Source organism: Lepidochelys kempii, chromosome 14 (genome assembly GCF_965140285.1).
Source record: "Lepidochelys kempii isolate rLepKem1 chromosome 14, rLepKem1.hap1, whole genome shotgun sequence".
NCBI classification, from domain to species: Eukaryota; Metazoa; Chordata; order Testudines; family Cheloniidae; genus Lepidochelys; species Lepidochelys kempii.
Window position 1 is genome coordinate 2893256 of NC_136393.1, and position 15895 is coordinate 2909150.

At 56.2% G+C, this 15895-nt stretch overlaps 1 protein-coding gene across 4 annotated transcripts; it reads right to left on the bottom strand.

Annotated features, from left to right (window-relative positions):
- Positions 1-227: 227 nt before the first annotated feature.
- Positions 228-15477, bottom strand: TEPSIN (TEPSIN adaptor related protein complex 4 accessory protein). 4 transcript variants are annotated; one of them, XM_073310961.2, is made up of 13 exons: positions 15403-15477; positions 14278-14350; positions 13555-13646; positions 11237-11330; positions 10839-10906; positions 10584-10662; positions 9513-9584; positions 8260-8463; positions 7549-7723; positions 6818-6919; positions 6287-6365; positions 5585-5719; positions 228-5003 (listed from the first exon to the last, which is right to left on the bottom strand). In XM_073310961.2, exons 1-13 carry the CDS (start codon positions 15442-15444, stop codon positions 4392-4394), a joined length of 1827 nt encoding a protein of 608 aa, XP_073167062.2. In that variant the 5' UTR covers positions 15445-15477; the 3' UTR covers positions 228-4391. The 4 variants fall into 4 exon arrangements, with proteins under 4 accessions (XP_073167062.2, XP_073167063.1, XP_073167064.2 ...); XM_073310962.1 differs by lacking the exon at positions 15403-15477 and adding an exon at positions 14833-15381; XM_073310963.2 differs by lacking the exon at positions 6818-6919.
- Positions 15478-15895: the final 418 nt, after the last annotated feature.

Genomic DNA, 15895 nt, shown 5'->3' on the forward strand with positions numbered 1-15895 from the left:
AGTAGACTTTTAGAGCCCTCAGAATCTCTAACTATTTCTCATCCTGAGGTAAACCCCCTGGATCCTGCAGCAGCAGGCATGTTAGGAAACATGCAGAGCTCTGGATTCATTGGCTCAGCTTCATGCAGACACAAAGGTGGTTAGCGTGTCTTTTCAACATTTCAGATTTGCTAAAGAAAATTCTGGGGGCTTTGAGGTTCTCGAACATGACGACAGCTTCAGACGAGGTTTTATTTTGTTTCAAAACAGAAAATTGGAGATGTGACTGTTCCAATGGGCACAAAGCAAACAGCAGCTTTGCACTACTGCAGTTGGTTGCCAAACTTTCCTGAATCACAACCCCTTTCTGGGCTCTTGTGTATAACATTTCAAAACACTACACCCCATTCAGAAAAGCTGGCTCTGGGGCTTGGGTGGGATATAAAGTGTCCCTCTGAGTCGGCACAAGCCATTGCACCAGATGTGTCCCTGATTCAAGATAATGGGACTGAACTGGGGCTTTTGTGACCATCCAGAGCAGGGTTAGCATTGTTTTGAAGTTCTCTAGCAATTGCCCGCTGGGGGCTTTACACTGATAAGCCAATCGGGTGGACTCCTCTGCTCATTTGGGGAATGAAAGAGACAAGAGCATGGTGCTGCACAGCACAACAGAAGCCTTCTGTGTTCATCTTGTTGCCTGCATGGACTCAATTCTTCCCACACTCGCTCTCCACTACCATGCTGAGGTTCCAGAATAAGAAGGCAGAGCTGCCTTCCAGTAGGTGAGAGGGATTTTTTTTAAATAGAAACTTCCCTATTTAAAAATGTTTATAATTTAAACTCCATCCCCACCTCTCCAAATCTAAGAGATGCTGTATGACTCTCCACGTGCCATAGTCAGCAAAAAGGCTTACCTGGGCCTGGGTGAAACGTATGAAGCAAGCAAAGCAGAAGTGATTAAAAGCAAATCTGAGGCTAAAACGTCCCATGTAATAATCTCGAGCACTATTGACCAGACTTTTTACATGTAATTTTTACTCAGGAGTCCCTACATCAAAGGGAACAAGTAAAGCAGGGTAAAATCAGCCTGTGTTGTAGTTAGAAGGAATCTCCTCCTGCCAATATCCTGGCACTTATGTGGCAAATTGTAAATTATTGCCAAAAGTCTGAGGCGAGAGTCTGTTTTCCCATCCCCACTTATCGGACTATCATTGGCAGCTTCCTTGTCAAATACTGGGGTGATGGACCCTATATAAAAGCCTGGCTGGTGGATGGATTCACTTGTATCAATGCAGCACCTTTACTGGGTCTGTTGATGCAGAGAACTGGGTTGCTTTGGGGCTTTTCTGAAATGGTACCAGGCCTGAGCAGTAATTCATGGGAAAAGCCTGATGTACAGACACGGGTCTGCAACTCTAGGATGCACTGTGAGGTCAGGTGCTCTGAGGTCTGCCAGCCGGACAGGTTAGTTCAACAGACAGACACAACACAGTTACTACAGATGCTGCCCACAATGCCCCCTCCCCACACCGACATGGTGGGTGGCAGAGGGCCAGGTTTCACAGAGGGCCAGGTTTCACAGAGCCTACCTGAAGGAATGCCAGGGGACTATTTATATGTCAGCAGGCAGTTCTCAAGAGGAAATAGAAAGCTTTCCACAATTCAATGATTTCAAACCTAATTGTGCATAGCAAACCTAGTTCCTCTGGAGAGTGGCAGGGAGCACGAATTTAGGGATCATTATGCCCCAGTTCTGGGCCTTGTTAAAGAAATACAGACTATCTGCCCTCCTGATTGCACCCTGCTGGCACAGCTGTGCCCTGGAAGGCAACCCTGCCAGGGTATGCTGAGTGTGAGGTGGCAAAAGCTGCAGGAAGAGGGAAATTTACAGGCTTTCCCATAGGATAACAGCCCTTCAGCGTAAGCAGTCTAGAAGCCAGCTGCTTGAACAGGGAAATCTGAACCATATGGATGCTCAGCAGATTATGTAGCTCTGGAACTGGAGAAGAAGAGTCCTCTCAGACCCTAGCAGGGGATTTGGTTACATTTCAGCCTGTAGCTGCTTGCTCCTGTGAGGTCACCCATCACTGCTTAGGCCAGGAAAGCCATCCCAGCGTGCGGCGAAGCAGAACCCAGGTTTCACGTGAGACACAGGCAATAACTAAGCACGCTTTGTACCTCAAAACAAGAGACTTAGTTGAACTTTAAATATACACAACTTAGTGTTTATTAAAGTCATATTAGCAACCCCCTCCCACACACGCTCTGTAAACATGGAGCGTCCTCCCAGGCTTTTTGGACAATGGTCCCTTCCCTCCTCCAGCCCTAAGACCACAGACAGGTTGCAGGAGAAAAGAACACTGGCATGAGTTTGATCGGCTGACGGGAGATAGGGATGTGCAATGGTAACATGTTGTAGGAGAGCAGAGACCTGGCTGCAGGTTGTGATTTGCACACAGCAGGAGCCCCCTGCCACAGTTCTGCCCTGTGGGACAGATCAGACATTGCTAGAAAGGGATTTTCCCCAGGGATTTTTAACTTGCCTGTTGCAAATTTGCCCAAAGGGGACAGGTGGGCTGGTTTGGATGTCATAAGCCCAAGGACAACACACAGACTTGTACATAACCAATTCTCACAGCAAAATGGACTCGAGTGTGAAGTGTGAATGCTAAATAAATGCCAATCTGCTGCCCAAGACAGCCTGTGCCTGTAATTTGGCTTCCCTTTGCCCAGTAGGATTTGGCAAGAGCTCAGTAGCTACAATATCAGATCCTCAGTAGGAAAACCAAACCCACCTCAAACAGATTCCCACAGCAGCTCAGCCAAAGCCCGCAGGGCACATGGTTTCAACTGAGGTGCTGTGACGAAGTGGGCCTGTTCTTAATGTTTCCTCCGAATATTGTGGGGGTGCCTCAGTTTCCCCTATGCAGTTCTTAAGTATCTAGGGGGTGGGGTAAGGGTGTATGATCATTGCAGAGCCCTAGAGGGCAGGTGTGTGCAGGGGTCTGGACACAGAGAATGGCCGACACCCTGTTTCCTGGCAACTGATGGCCTGGGCCCTTCCCCCCCTGCAAGGTGAAAGCTGAAGGGTTGGAGAACAAAGGAATCAGGTGACCACCTGGCCCAGGAAAGGAACAAAGCCCAGAGGAGGAGGGGCTGGAGGGAGTTTCAGTTTTGGGGCTGGCTGGGACATGGAGTGAAGGGCAGACGTGGTTGTCTGGCTCACTGGCCCCAAAATGGACCCAGCTGAGGGGTCCCGTTCTCTGCACCTGCAAGCTCTGTTTTAGACCATGTTCCTGTCGTCTAACAAACCTTCTGTTTTACTGGCTGGCTGAGAGTCCCGTCTGACTGCGAAGTTGGGGTGCCGGACCCTCTGGCTTCCTCAGGAGCCCCGCCTGAGCGGACTGGCTGGGGGAAGCGCACGGAGGGGCAGAGGATGCTGAATGCTCCGAGGTCAGGCCCAGGAAGGTGGAAGCTGTGTGAGCTGTGTGTCCTGAAGACAGGCTGCTCACAGAAAGGCGACTGCCCCAGAGTCCTGACTGGCTTCATGGGGAGCAGTTCCAGAGCATCGCCCAGGGACTCCGTGACAGGTGCCTAAAGCGTCACCTTCCTTGAAACGATCTTTGGAAAGCTGGCTTCCAGACTGCTGTGCTGAGCCTCCCTCCCCCCGTAGCAATGGGGCTGAGTGGGTGCTATGCTGGGGAAAGGCAGCCAGCATCCTTGGACCTTCCAAGGTACCATTAACACACCCCCCCCCCCAACACACACGTATGTGTTAAGTGATTGAGCCAGTTACTAGTACATTCATTCACACAGGCCGAGGCAGAGCACAAGAGGTTGAGTCCATATGGACTCACTGCCCCTCCCTCCCCAGCGTGCCCCAGGCCCTGGTCTGAGCAGTGTTGCAGACTACCACTGATGGATGACCTGAGCAGGAGGCCAGAGCAACCAAGGACATATGATTAGCCTTAACCCTGTAGCACAACCTTAACATGGGGGTACAGTCAAGGGGACTCTCATCCATCCTCCCTCCCTCCCCCCACTTTGGCAGCCTGGAACTGGCTGTCGTGGACACATTCCCTCTTTCCCCCCACGGGTGGGATCATGCTGGATTGTTTTTGTAGGGTTGCTCATGGATTTTTCTAGGGCACCCCCAGGGATAAAACTGAAGGGAGCAACTGGGGACTCCATTTCCTCATTGTGCCCCACCGCGATACTCCCCAGCAGCACTGGCCCTGCCAGCCCCCTTCAGCAGGATGTGGACTTGGCAGCACCGGCAAGGAACAGAGACCTCGCTTTGAGCTGAGCAGCCAGTGCCCCTGTAGTGCCAGTCAGTGTCCCTGCAGTGCCGGCCTAGCAGTGACACGCAGCAAACAAGACCCCAGTTCCTCAGCATCCTGCTGCCCCAGCTGCTACATATTGAGGAAGGAGAACGCAGAAGGTTCCCTGCTGCCCTTGGAGCCCCTATGAGCCTTGGTGCTGGCAGTCCCAGTGCAGGGCAGTGTCCTTGGAACACGAGAGGCACATTCCTCTCCACCAGAGTTGGCTACTGCTGTGCCTGGAAGGGCCACCAGCTCCATGCCAGCGAACAGGGAGAGGCTCTGAGGGGGTGCGGCTTCCCCCTGCCTGCCATGCAGCATCTGTGCGGGCCCAGAATCCATCTGGGCAGCATCCAGCTGGGGCTCAGGCCCCATTAGTCTGCACTCCACCTCCTGCTGGCACCGACCGCCTGATGCAACAGCCCCAAACTGCTCACAGATCTCCGCTTCTGTGCCCTGCTCTCCCTCAGGGGCGGGCACGGCCGCAGGATGCACATCGAATGCTGGGGATTTACATGTCTCCGAGAGGAAAGGAGCTAAGCTCACGGGTTTGAGAACTGTCTCTCCTGCCAGAGGCATGAGGTCTGTCAGCAAGTCGCACGTGTGCTGTGGGGCGCCCCTGGCAGGAGTAGAGGGATCCATGTCCAGCTGTGATCTCTTGGGAGATGAGCAGCTCCTGCACAAAGCCTCAAACTGCCTCAGGAGCTGGCAGGGAAAGGGAGGAACAAAGCAAGGAGTCAGTGCAGCACGGCGGGCCTGCCCTGCCACTAACCCCTTCACAAGGGGGCAGCCTTCAGAGGCCAGCAACAGACAGCTGGCCCCTGCCAGCCTGCTCCTGATGGGGGCTGGATGGGATTTTGGGGAGCCCTTTTATGCTGCCCCCCACTGCCTGGCACTAACACAGGGAGTGCTGGAGGAGAGTGGGGTGTGCCATGCACAGTAGATTAGACATCAAACTGGTATCCTGCCTGGCAGGATTCAATACCTGATGCTTTGCAGGGGGATCACCCGCCATAACGTACCTGGCCTATTGTGCAATATTTCATTGCAGAGGAGAGAACATTCCTTCCTTCCTGACCTGTGCAGCCGCCAGCTGGTGCCCTGAAGCATGTTATCTCCTCTAGGAGCAAAGTTCAGCCCAGGACTGGGGGTGGGAATGACCCTCCACCCTTTTGTGCTCCCTGCTCCAAGGCAGGGAGGATGTAGCTGGGTCTGGCCGGGCAGCACAGAGCCAGTCCCTCAGGCTCGCAGGCTGTGCTAGGGTGTGAGTGAGACACAGGAGTCACCTTTGTTGCTTTGTTGGCCACGGGCCCAGGGCTTCTTTGGCTGAGCTGCTGCAGGTGTTGCCGGGTAATCATAAAGATCTGCTCATGGGCCAGCAGGTCGGAGCACAGGAGGGAGGATATGGCACACATGGACCTCTGGCAAGGACAGAAGAGAGCAGGGTCAGAAGACAGGACCTAAGCCGATACTGCAGCTGCCGGCAGCTCGTCCGAGCCCACAGCCCTAGCCCAGGGAGATGGTTTTAGTGCCATGACACGCACCAGGGCAACTGCCTGCGGAGCTGGGGCTTCTTGATTACCCAGGGCCCAACAGCAGCAGCAGAGCAAGTTTCCCCAGCCCAGCCCAGGCAGGACTAGCTCCAGGGCCCAGTCACTCAGTGCCCATCCACGGGGCAAGGGGTGCTGGAGCTTTTGCCGTGGGAGCCCTTCCCCACTAGGGACTGGGCTGTGCCCCAGCAGTGCAGGCAGATGGGGGCATGAATCAGCTCACAGCCACTGCTGACCCGCTCTAGATCCCAGTGTGACTCAAACGGGCTCGTTTCCCGAGCCACCTCCTCCCACGGGGAAGCCGGGGAACCCCTCCACACTCCTGAGGCTTCTCGGGCTGCTCAGCGGGCCCCGTCCAAACTGCCGTCTGCCTGGGCCTGCAGGAGCCACAGAGCATGTGTGAGCTGGGTGGATGCAGCGTCTCCCCCGCGCACCCACCATGCAGACGAGCTCGCTGGGGTCCTGCAGCATCCGGCTCAGCAGCTCCAGCACCACCTCGCAGTTCAGCAGCCCGCACCTGGGGAGAGGGGGCAGCGCCTGGTCATGGCAGCAAGCGGGATGCAGCTTCCCAGGCTCATGCAGGGTTGGGCTTGGCATCCTCCGCCTCTCCCAGACAAGGCTGCAGAGATGGCAGAGACCCGCCCCCCAGGGACTTTCCTGCCCCACCACCTCAGGGGTCGCTGAGTGAGCCCTCTAGGGCAAATGGTATGGGGCAGCACCTTGGCTAAACTCCTGGCTCCCTGCTCTGCTTTGTGGCCAGATCCAGAGGGAGGGCAGGATCTGCCCATCAGCCAGCCCAGGAAGGGGCAGGGGGCCCAGGGGACACTACGACCAAGAGGGCTTTGGGGAACACCCAGCCTAGCCTTCTCTGGCATCCCGGCAGGGGTGGGGAACACAACCTTGCCCCACAGCCCGGTGCCCTGGCAGCACCATTGCGGGTGTGGAGGAGGGAACGCGGTGAACTCTTACTCTTTGATGAAGTGTTGGGCCTCCTCCCGTGTCAGGAAGACCTTGGAGCCCCTGGTCAGCTCACTCACCAGGCTCAGCTCTTGCATGCAGTCACCCTCCACCCTGCCGGGGGGAGGAGACACCAGCCCTGTTACCTCTGTTCTGCGCGGGAGGACGTACTCCTGGCCCCGCTCCCCGATTCGGAGGGGCAGCAAGCAGGCTTCCCTGCCAGCTCAAAGACCCCCCCCCCCAATGGCAGGGCACAGAGAGGGCGAGGTGCAGCTGGGCACAGGCCTGGGTGCTAGGCACTCCCGCGTTCCTACGCTGCACCAACGCCAGCCCTGGGCAAGTCACTGACCCTGGCCACCAGCCCCAGCACACAGGCAGCTGCAGCCACGCAACAGCCCCAAGTGCCGTCATCTTGCTCCGCCCCCCATGTGGGGCTGAAAGGGCCCCCAGACACGGGCCCCACTGGGTGAAGCAGCTCAGGCTGGATGAACCTCCACGTCCAGTGCACTGAGCCGGGCAGCTGAAAAACTGGGGGGGGGAATGGGGACCCAGCACCCAGAGGGGACATTGAATTAACAGGGCCCGGCGAGAGAGGAGACCATGCTGCGGGGGCATTAAGCGACTTGCAGGGATACTGGAAAAGGGGGAGCCCAATGGTTTTAACCTCGGCTGCATCCCTGCCACAAGCTCAGAGCTCCTTCTCTCTCTCCATCCTGGCCCCAGCCCTGGGCCCTCTGGCTCACCTCTCAGTTACGTTCCCCAGCTCCCTGCTGGCCCCCGAGGGGCTGTCGCTGCCTGATTTGCTGCAGGAGTCGGAGGTCCTGCTCAGCTCCCCGTTCTCCTGCGAGGAGTTCTGGGAGCTGTGCCCACTGTCAGTCTCTTCCCAACCACCTCCTGCCTGCCCAGGCCGGTGACTCACTGCAGGAGAGGCAACAGGAAGAGAGAGTCACCCAGAGCCAGAGCTTCCTGCCTGCTTCAGGGATTGGCAGACAGCTCTGCCACGACCCAGCCTCCCCTGCACCATACGGGCAATGGTTAGCATGCCGTAGGAGCTAGGGCTCTTCTTCTATTCCAGGCCTGGACTGTGGAGCAGTGTTATGTGCTGCTAAATGGCAGCTGTGTTTCACCCCAGAGGTGGCTGCATTTCAGTGTGGCAATTCCTAGGATCTGCCGAGCATGCGGTGAGCCCAAGGGTGGGAGGGGAGAGGGAGAACAGCCAATGAACATTAGGCATTAGTGCCACTGCACGGAGGAGCATCATCCAGCAGCGAGAGCCAGGAACTGGCGGCCCGGACTCCTGGGTTCTGTTCCCAGCTCTGTCACTGAAGCTAACGTGTCCATCTTTAGAGTGGGGCGTCGGGAGCCCTGATTCAGCAGGGGCGATGACGTGCCAGGGCTGTCTGCGGGAGCTACCATGGGAGATGCTTTCCATCACCGCAGCCCCACACACCTACCTCGCATGCTGAGGGCTGCGGCAGCCGGGGGCTTCCGAGGCACCGCACAGCTTTTACCAGGAGAAGGCGCCGTCACGGGCTGGTAGGCATCGTCCTGCAGCTCCCTGGGGCAGGGAGGGGGGAACTCCGAGCTGGGCAGCACAGCGCTGGCAACCACCTCAGCTGCTTTCTGTATGGTGGCAAGCAGGGCCTCGCTGGCGGAGGCTGGGCAAGCACAGGAGAGGCCAGGGCGTGAGTCTCTGTGCAGGGATCAGCCCCCCTCTGCTCCGAGGGCAGTGCTGCCACCCACCCTTAGGGCACCCTGCCCGCAGGGGGGTAATTAGGCTGGATTCCGTTGCCTGCCAGGGGCTGTATGGGCTTTGGGCTGGTGGACGGGCCTCTGCCAGCTTCAGGGAGGCCTGAGCTTCTCCCAGCCCAGCAGCCCTGCCTGCTCCCTGGCAACAAGTGGTCTCAGAATCCAGCCCCCACCAGGCCTGAGCTCCTGAAATATGCCCACGGCTACTTCCCTAGGGAGCTGCCTAGAACTGCCCCGCACAATTTGTAGCAATGCTAGTTGGCACGAACTGGGCACCTAAGAGGCATCTCAGCAGGGACGCCAAGGACTGAATGGGCCAGGGAGACTGAAGTGCCCTTTCACCCCCAGCCAGGGACCCTGGGTTGGGGCTAAGGCACAATGGCAGGGGCTGGGCACAGGGGAGTTCACCCTGCTGCTGGCTGGGCAGTGCCTGCTTTGGGGCTATGGCACTTCCGTCCAGGCCTCTCAGCAGCGCATGAACGCTGCCAACCCAGAGTGTTCGAAAGCCACGAGCCAGGCCCCAGAAATCACCAGCTTGGCTGGAAAGTCCGGAGCTTTATTTTCACATAATAAACGTGGGGTTCTTGCTCTTTGCCCTTTGGTTTGTGAACACGCGGGGGCATTCGGGTTGGGGTCGCGAGATTTGCTCTGCCGTGACCAGGGCTAAAAACTGGTTTCCTGTTTTAAATGATTGCAGAACCTCTCTATCCCGGGCCCTAGGAGCGGAGGATGCAAGAAAAAGCACCAGCTCTTGGGAGCAGGGTGACCAGATAGCAAATGTGAAACATCAGGACAAGGGGTGTGGGGGTAATAGGCACCTATATAAGAAAGTCCCAAATATCGGAACTGTCCCCATAAAATCGGCCCATCTGGTCACCCTAGTTGGGAGCCTTGGGATAAACCCCCGAGAGGTGGCAGAGGGGGTGGTGCGGAGCAGGGCTCTGGGGACGGCACTTACGGGAGCCGCTTCTCTCGCTCGTGAAGCCAAAGCCTTGCAAGGAGCTGCAGGGGCTGGGCTGGGAGCCCATTCCTATGACCGACAAAGCACGTTTCAGAGAGAGAGACAGAGAGAGAGAGAGAGAGAGATCAAGGGTCCCCTCCCCATGCTGTGCCCCCTTTGCTGATTTCCACACTCGGGGTGCCCGTCCCGCTGCCCAAGGGCTGGACACAGCCAGCCCCGGTTCTGCAGGGGCACAGAGCCCGGCCGCAACTGCAGCTAACTTTGGTCTAACTCTAAATCAAATTCGGTTAGCAATGGGTGCTGCCCCCTGGTGGGGAAATGCTCGTGGTGCTGGGGAGGCCAGCAAGCGCAGCCCGGAGCCCCTCCCCAGCCGCCGCAGGAACACAAGGCTGCAGGGCTCCTTGCTTCTGTGACCTTTAGAGGTAGCATTTTCCAAGGGGCTGAAGGGAGCCCGGTGCCAACTCCCACCAACTCCCCATGGCACCTAATGCCCCTTGCAGCCCCCACCCCATTTCCTGACCCTCCGTTTGACGTGAGTCGCTGCCCAGCCCCATGGCACCCACCCGACAGGAGCCATAAGGGCCGTTGCTTTCCCTGTTTTGCCAGCACCTCCATAGCCCCCAATAAGGATGCATTTGTCCTGCCATGCGAGAGGCACTGCCTGAGTTCCCACCCCAGGTTCCCTGGGTGGGTGGGTTGCAGAGGGGCCACAGCAGCTCCACCAGCTGGGAGGATGCAGGGGCAAGGACCGATCCCCAGCTCCGCTGGCGAGTGGGATTCCCAGGATTGGGAGCGAAAGCAGCGCAGGGTCGTTACAGGGCGAACCAGCGTAAGCAGTGAACTGCCCACGGAGCCTGAACGCCCCTCCCCAGGACTCCCCTCATTGATAAGCAGCACTGGGGGGAGCTTGCCCTGCTACTGTCTGAGCTGCACCTGCCCTGAGGATAAGGCGCCGCCATCAGCCTCTTCCCCCCCCAGCACCCTTCTCCAGGGCTGCCAGCTCAGCACCTCCCAGCAGTGCTGTGAGTGGGGGGGGGGCGAGGCGCACACCAGGGGGCTGGTGCTTACCTGTTGGGGGAAGTGGCCTGCAGGGCTGAGCAGAGGGCGGGGGCAACAAGGTATCCGAAAATAAAGCACTGGCCAAGTCCTACAGGGAAAGAACGGACTGTCACAGCAGTGAGAGAGCACTGGGCCCCCAGCCAGCTCCAGCAAATCCCTGGCCAGTGCTTGGAGCAGGGGCGGGAAGGTGCCCTGAACTCCCCCGACCCCTGCAGAGTCCTCTCCCCAGGGTCAGTCCCTTGGGTGGAGCAGGGTCTCACTCACCTGTGCTGCTGCTCGGACCTTCTGGTACAAGCTGTTGCCGTGCAGGGGATCTGGCGGCCCCGCGAACACTAGAAGGCAGAGCGTGAGGAAGGGCTGGGTTAGTGCAGCTGTGTAAGGTCTAACACAGCCTGGGTGCAGCTAGAGGGGTGTGCCGGGCAGTCATCACGTCACCCTGAAGTACCATCCCCACTCCTGAACCCCCCGACGGCTGCACAAAGCTCACAGCCGGCAGCAGGGAAATCAAGAGCACCGGTGGGATTTGGGGCTGGCAGCCTTTCCCTCCGCAGTGCCTTCCCCAGTCAGTGCAAGGTTGGAACAGCGTTGCCCTCGGCCGGTCTCTCTCCTGCTAATGGCGCTGACCCCAGCCCAGCCCCACGGCTGCCCAGATGCCCTGTTACCTGCTGCTTCCTGGATGAAGGTGGAATTCCTTTTCAGCTGCTGTAGGAACTGTGAAGAGCCATGCGTGCACATGTACAGCAGAATCTTCAGCACCTGGAGACACAGGAGAGGCTGAGCAGAGTCTGGGCCACTGGAACTGGACACATGGGGACTCACTCGGCTGCCTGCCTTTCACCAGACCAGAACTGTTCGGGGGGTGATGGAAAGCACCAGATCCAGACTCTGGCAGGCCGGGGACCCAGGTGGAGGGAGCGAGTGCAGAGACTTCGCTAGGAACGCCCGGAAGCCAGCCCCTCCCCATTTACACCAGGGGGGTGCTGGCACCAGCATCCCCGCTGATCAGCCCTGCCCCAGCCTCAGTCCCCGCTTTTCCTGGGAACATTCAGGTCACAGGCCATTGTGGACAAACTAAATGAATTCTTTGCATTGGACTTCATGGCTGACGATGTGAGGGAGATTCCCACACCTGAGCCATCCTTTTTAGGTGACAAATCTGAAGAACAGTCCCAGATTGAGGTGTCATTAGAGGAGGTTTTGAAACAAATTGATAAACGAAACAGCAATAAGGCACCAAGAGCAGATGGTATCACCCAAGAGTTGTGAAGCAACTCAACTGTGAAATTGCAGAACTACTAACTGTCGTCTGTAACCGATCATTTAAATCGGCTTCTGTACCAAGTGACTGGAGGGTAGCTCATGTGACACCAATTTTTTAAAAGGATTCCAGAGGTGATCTCGGCAATTACAGGCCAGTAAGCCTGACTTCAGTACCAGGCAAACTGGTTGAAACGATAGTAAAGAACAAAATTGTCAGACTCAGAGATGAACATAATTTGTTGGGGAAGAATTAACGTGGTTTTTGTAAATGGAAATCCTGCCTCACCAATCGACTAGAATTCTTTGAGGGGGTCAACAAACATGTGGACAAGGCGGATCCAGTGGATATAGTGTACTTAGATTTTCAGAAAGCCTTTGACAAGGTCCACAACCAAAGGCTCTTAAGCAAAGTAAGCAGTCATGGGATAAGAGGGAAGGTCCTCTCACACATTGGTAACTGGTTAAAAGATAGGAAATGAAGGGTAGGAATAAACGATCAGTTTTCACAACTGAGAAAGGTAAATAGTGGAGTCTGCCAGGGGTCTGTACTGGGACCAGTCCTATTTAACATACTCATAAATGATCTAAAAAAGGGGTAAGCAGTGAGGTGGCAAAATTTGCAGATGATACAAAACTACTCAAGATAGTTAAGTCCCAGGCAGATTGTGAAGAGCTTCAAAAGGATCTCACAAAACTGGGTGACTGGGCAACAAAATGTCAGATGAAATTCAATGTTGATAAATGCAAAGTAATACACATTGGAAAACAATCTTAACTATACATGTAAAATGATGGGGTCTAAATTAGCTGTTACCATTCAAGGAAGAGATCTCGGCGTCATTATGGCTAGTTCTCTGAAAACATCCACTCAGTGTGCAGCGGCAGTCAAAAAACTGAACAGAATGTTGGGAATCATTAAGAAAGGGATTGATAATACGACAGAAAATATCCTATTGCCTCGTTATAAATCCATGGGATGCCCACATCTTGAATACTGCGTGCAGATGTGGTCACCCCATCTCAAAAAAGATGTATCGGAATTGGAAAAGGTTCAGAAAAGGGCAACAAAAATTATGAGGGGTCTGGAACGGCTGACATATGAGGAGAGATTAATAAGATTGGGACTTTTCTGCTTGGAAAAGAGACGACTAAAGGGGGATATGATAGAGGTCTATAAAATCATGACTGGTGTGGAGAAAGTAAATAAGGAAGTGTTATTTACTCCTTCTCATAACACATGAGCTAGGGGTCACAAAATGAAATTACGACAGCAAGTTTAAAACAAACAAAAGGAAGTATTTTTTCACACAACACACAGTCAGCCTGTGGAACTCTTTGCCAGAGGATGTTGTGAAGGCCAAGACTATAACAGGGTTCAAAAAAGAACTAGATAAGTTCATGGAGGATAGGTCCATCAATGGCTATTAGCCAAGATGGGCAAAGATGGTGTCTCTAGCCTCTGTTTGCCAGAAGCTGGGAATGGGCAACAAGGCGATGGATCACTTGATGATTCCCTGTTCTGCTCATTCAGTCTGGGGCACCTGGCACTGGCCACTGTCGGAAGACAGGATACTGTGCTAGATGGACCTTTGGTCTGACCCAGTAGGGCCATTCTTATGGCGGTCCCAGCACCCTTGAGCTCTTGCCTACCTTCTGCCTGCACCCTAAGGATGGCCCCTGGTGCTGCGCTCCCCCTGACAGTGCCCAGCTGTCCAGTTACCTTCAGCTTGACGTGACAGGAGTTATTCTGCAGTCGGTTCAGGAGGTGCTCCAGGAGGCACTGGCTGCTCCCTGAGGAGTCGTGGGAGATCTCTGGGAGGGTGCAGTGTTAGGGAAGTGATGCTCACTCCAGTCTTATTACTAATGAGCAGCCGATGTCAGGTTAAAGGCCGAGGACTCCAAGGGTCAAAGGATCCTGCCAGTCCCTGAGCCATTCCTACTCCTTGATCGCTGCTAATGCAGCCTCATCACAGCTAAACAAAGAGCAGCAGGTCTCCCTTCCCCACTTCCGCCTCACTGAACCTCTGCCCCACTCACCCTATGGCATAGTACTCCTCCACTCCCCAAAATACCAGGGTCTTAAACCTGCTGCACCTGCCTCCTCCAGCTGGGATTCACAACAGAACAGTCCCTCTAGATTCTCTTCTCCTTGCACCCAAAGATCTGAGAGCACTCTGCACACATCCATCCGTCTCTCAGTATCCCAGGAAGAGAGTCAGGCCTGATTTCTCTCCTAAGGCTGACAGCTGAGGCACAGGGAGTCCACACTCTCACCATGGAGTGTGATTCCAAAGCGCTAGTGATCCCTGCTTTTAGTAACTATTACCCAGGCAATGGAAATATCTGACACTAGCCTTGAAACCTATGACAATCTCTTATAGCAACTCTCTCGCACACAGCTCCAACTCTGCATTCCCAGCCTTACACTGGGAATAAAGGATACTTGCAATTTCCTCAAACAGGTACCCAGGGCATGGGACGTCGTCATCCGAGGTGCATTTCATCAGAGTGGGCAGCTGAAAGAGACCAAGCCAACGCTGTCCAATCAGAGGTAGAGGGGCAGACCCATCCCAGGGAGCCACCAAACCCCCTTTCGACATCTCACCCCAACTGTTAACACTGTCCCCAGGCACATGAGATATCAGCTGGAACAGAACATCTGCTCCCGTCCCATCCCCCCCACACGCCCACAACTCCAGTGCGCACTGTCCATGTGCTGAAGGGACTGTCCCCACGATCCAACCGAGACATAAGAGAACCTCCACGCCCCTCACAGCACAGTCCTGGGGACAAGCAACTCCCTCAGCTCTCTGCTGCCATCATTAGCTGCCGCCTAGGGAAGCTAGGACAGCTGGTCTGGGAAGGACGTGGTACACCGCACCCTACGAGACGTGAAGCCTAGAGAAACGTTGGTCAAAGCCTGGCTCCAGGGAGACTCCAGGTCCCAGGCTCTGCCACTCAGACCCAGAGGGAGCATCGCATGCTGGGCCTAGGTCACCTCCAAGCTCCCACCCCGGGTGAAAGCAGCTGCCGTCTCCTCCACTAGGGGCTCGTTACTGTAGGTCCAGGCAAGTTGCCAACGCAGTCTCTCAGATGGGCAAAGTCTGGACAGACCCCCTCTTGTCCCAGCACCACCGGGCAGGTCACGCGGGCCCTGGACCAGAGACTTCCCACGCTCAGTGCCTGGCCGCACAGGGAAAGCCCGGGAGGACGCAGCATGCCCCTTCGCCCTCCCACACCGGCATCCTGAACTCAGCAGGCTCGATTTCAGGCTGCCCCTGGGGGGGCCAGGGCAGCACCAGCGCCACCAACAGCAGGGGTGGTGACATCACTGCAGCCGGGGGGGGGAGAGGACGACGAATGCAGTGACGTCACATCGCCGTCATGGGGAATGACGTCATATAAGCTTGGGGTCGCGGTGACGTCACGCGAACGTGGTGACATCACAGCTCAGGACCCCCGCGCGATTCTTCCCTAGCCCAGCCCCAGACCCGTGGTCCCCTAAGGCGACTGAGGCCGGCCCCCCGGAGGGGACGAACAGCGGCAGCCCCCAGCCCGGCCCCCGTACCCGGCTCAGGAAGCCCAACCGGTCCCGCAGCGGCACCGCCATGATTCTCTCTGCACCCGTCCCGCCCTCGTCTTCCCGCCCCAAGACTACCCTGCCCGCCAATTAGAGTGCGACTTTCTCCCAGCTCAGCCAATCAGCGCCAGAGGAGGGTGGGACCCGAAAGGGAAGCGACTGACGCCAGCTGCGCAGGCACGAGAGAAGGGAAGTAAATAACCGGCAGCTCGTCCAATCAGAAGCCCCCCGTGTCGGAAAAGGGACCAATCAGAAGGAACAAGGAAGGTGGGCGTTATTCGTAACCAATCCAAAGCCTCGTCAGGGTAGGCGAGGGCTACGAGAAAGCGAGATGGGGCGGTGTTTAGTTGGAACCAATCCAGAGCCTAGGGCGGTCTGATGGACAGGACGCTGCACCTCTCAGAGGACAGCAGTGGCACGTGGATAGCCGTGCCCAATGGGAGAGCGCTAGGAGGCTTGAGGAGCAGCGAAAGGAGCCTAC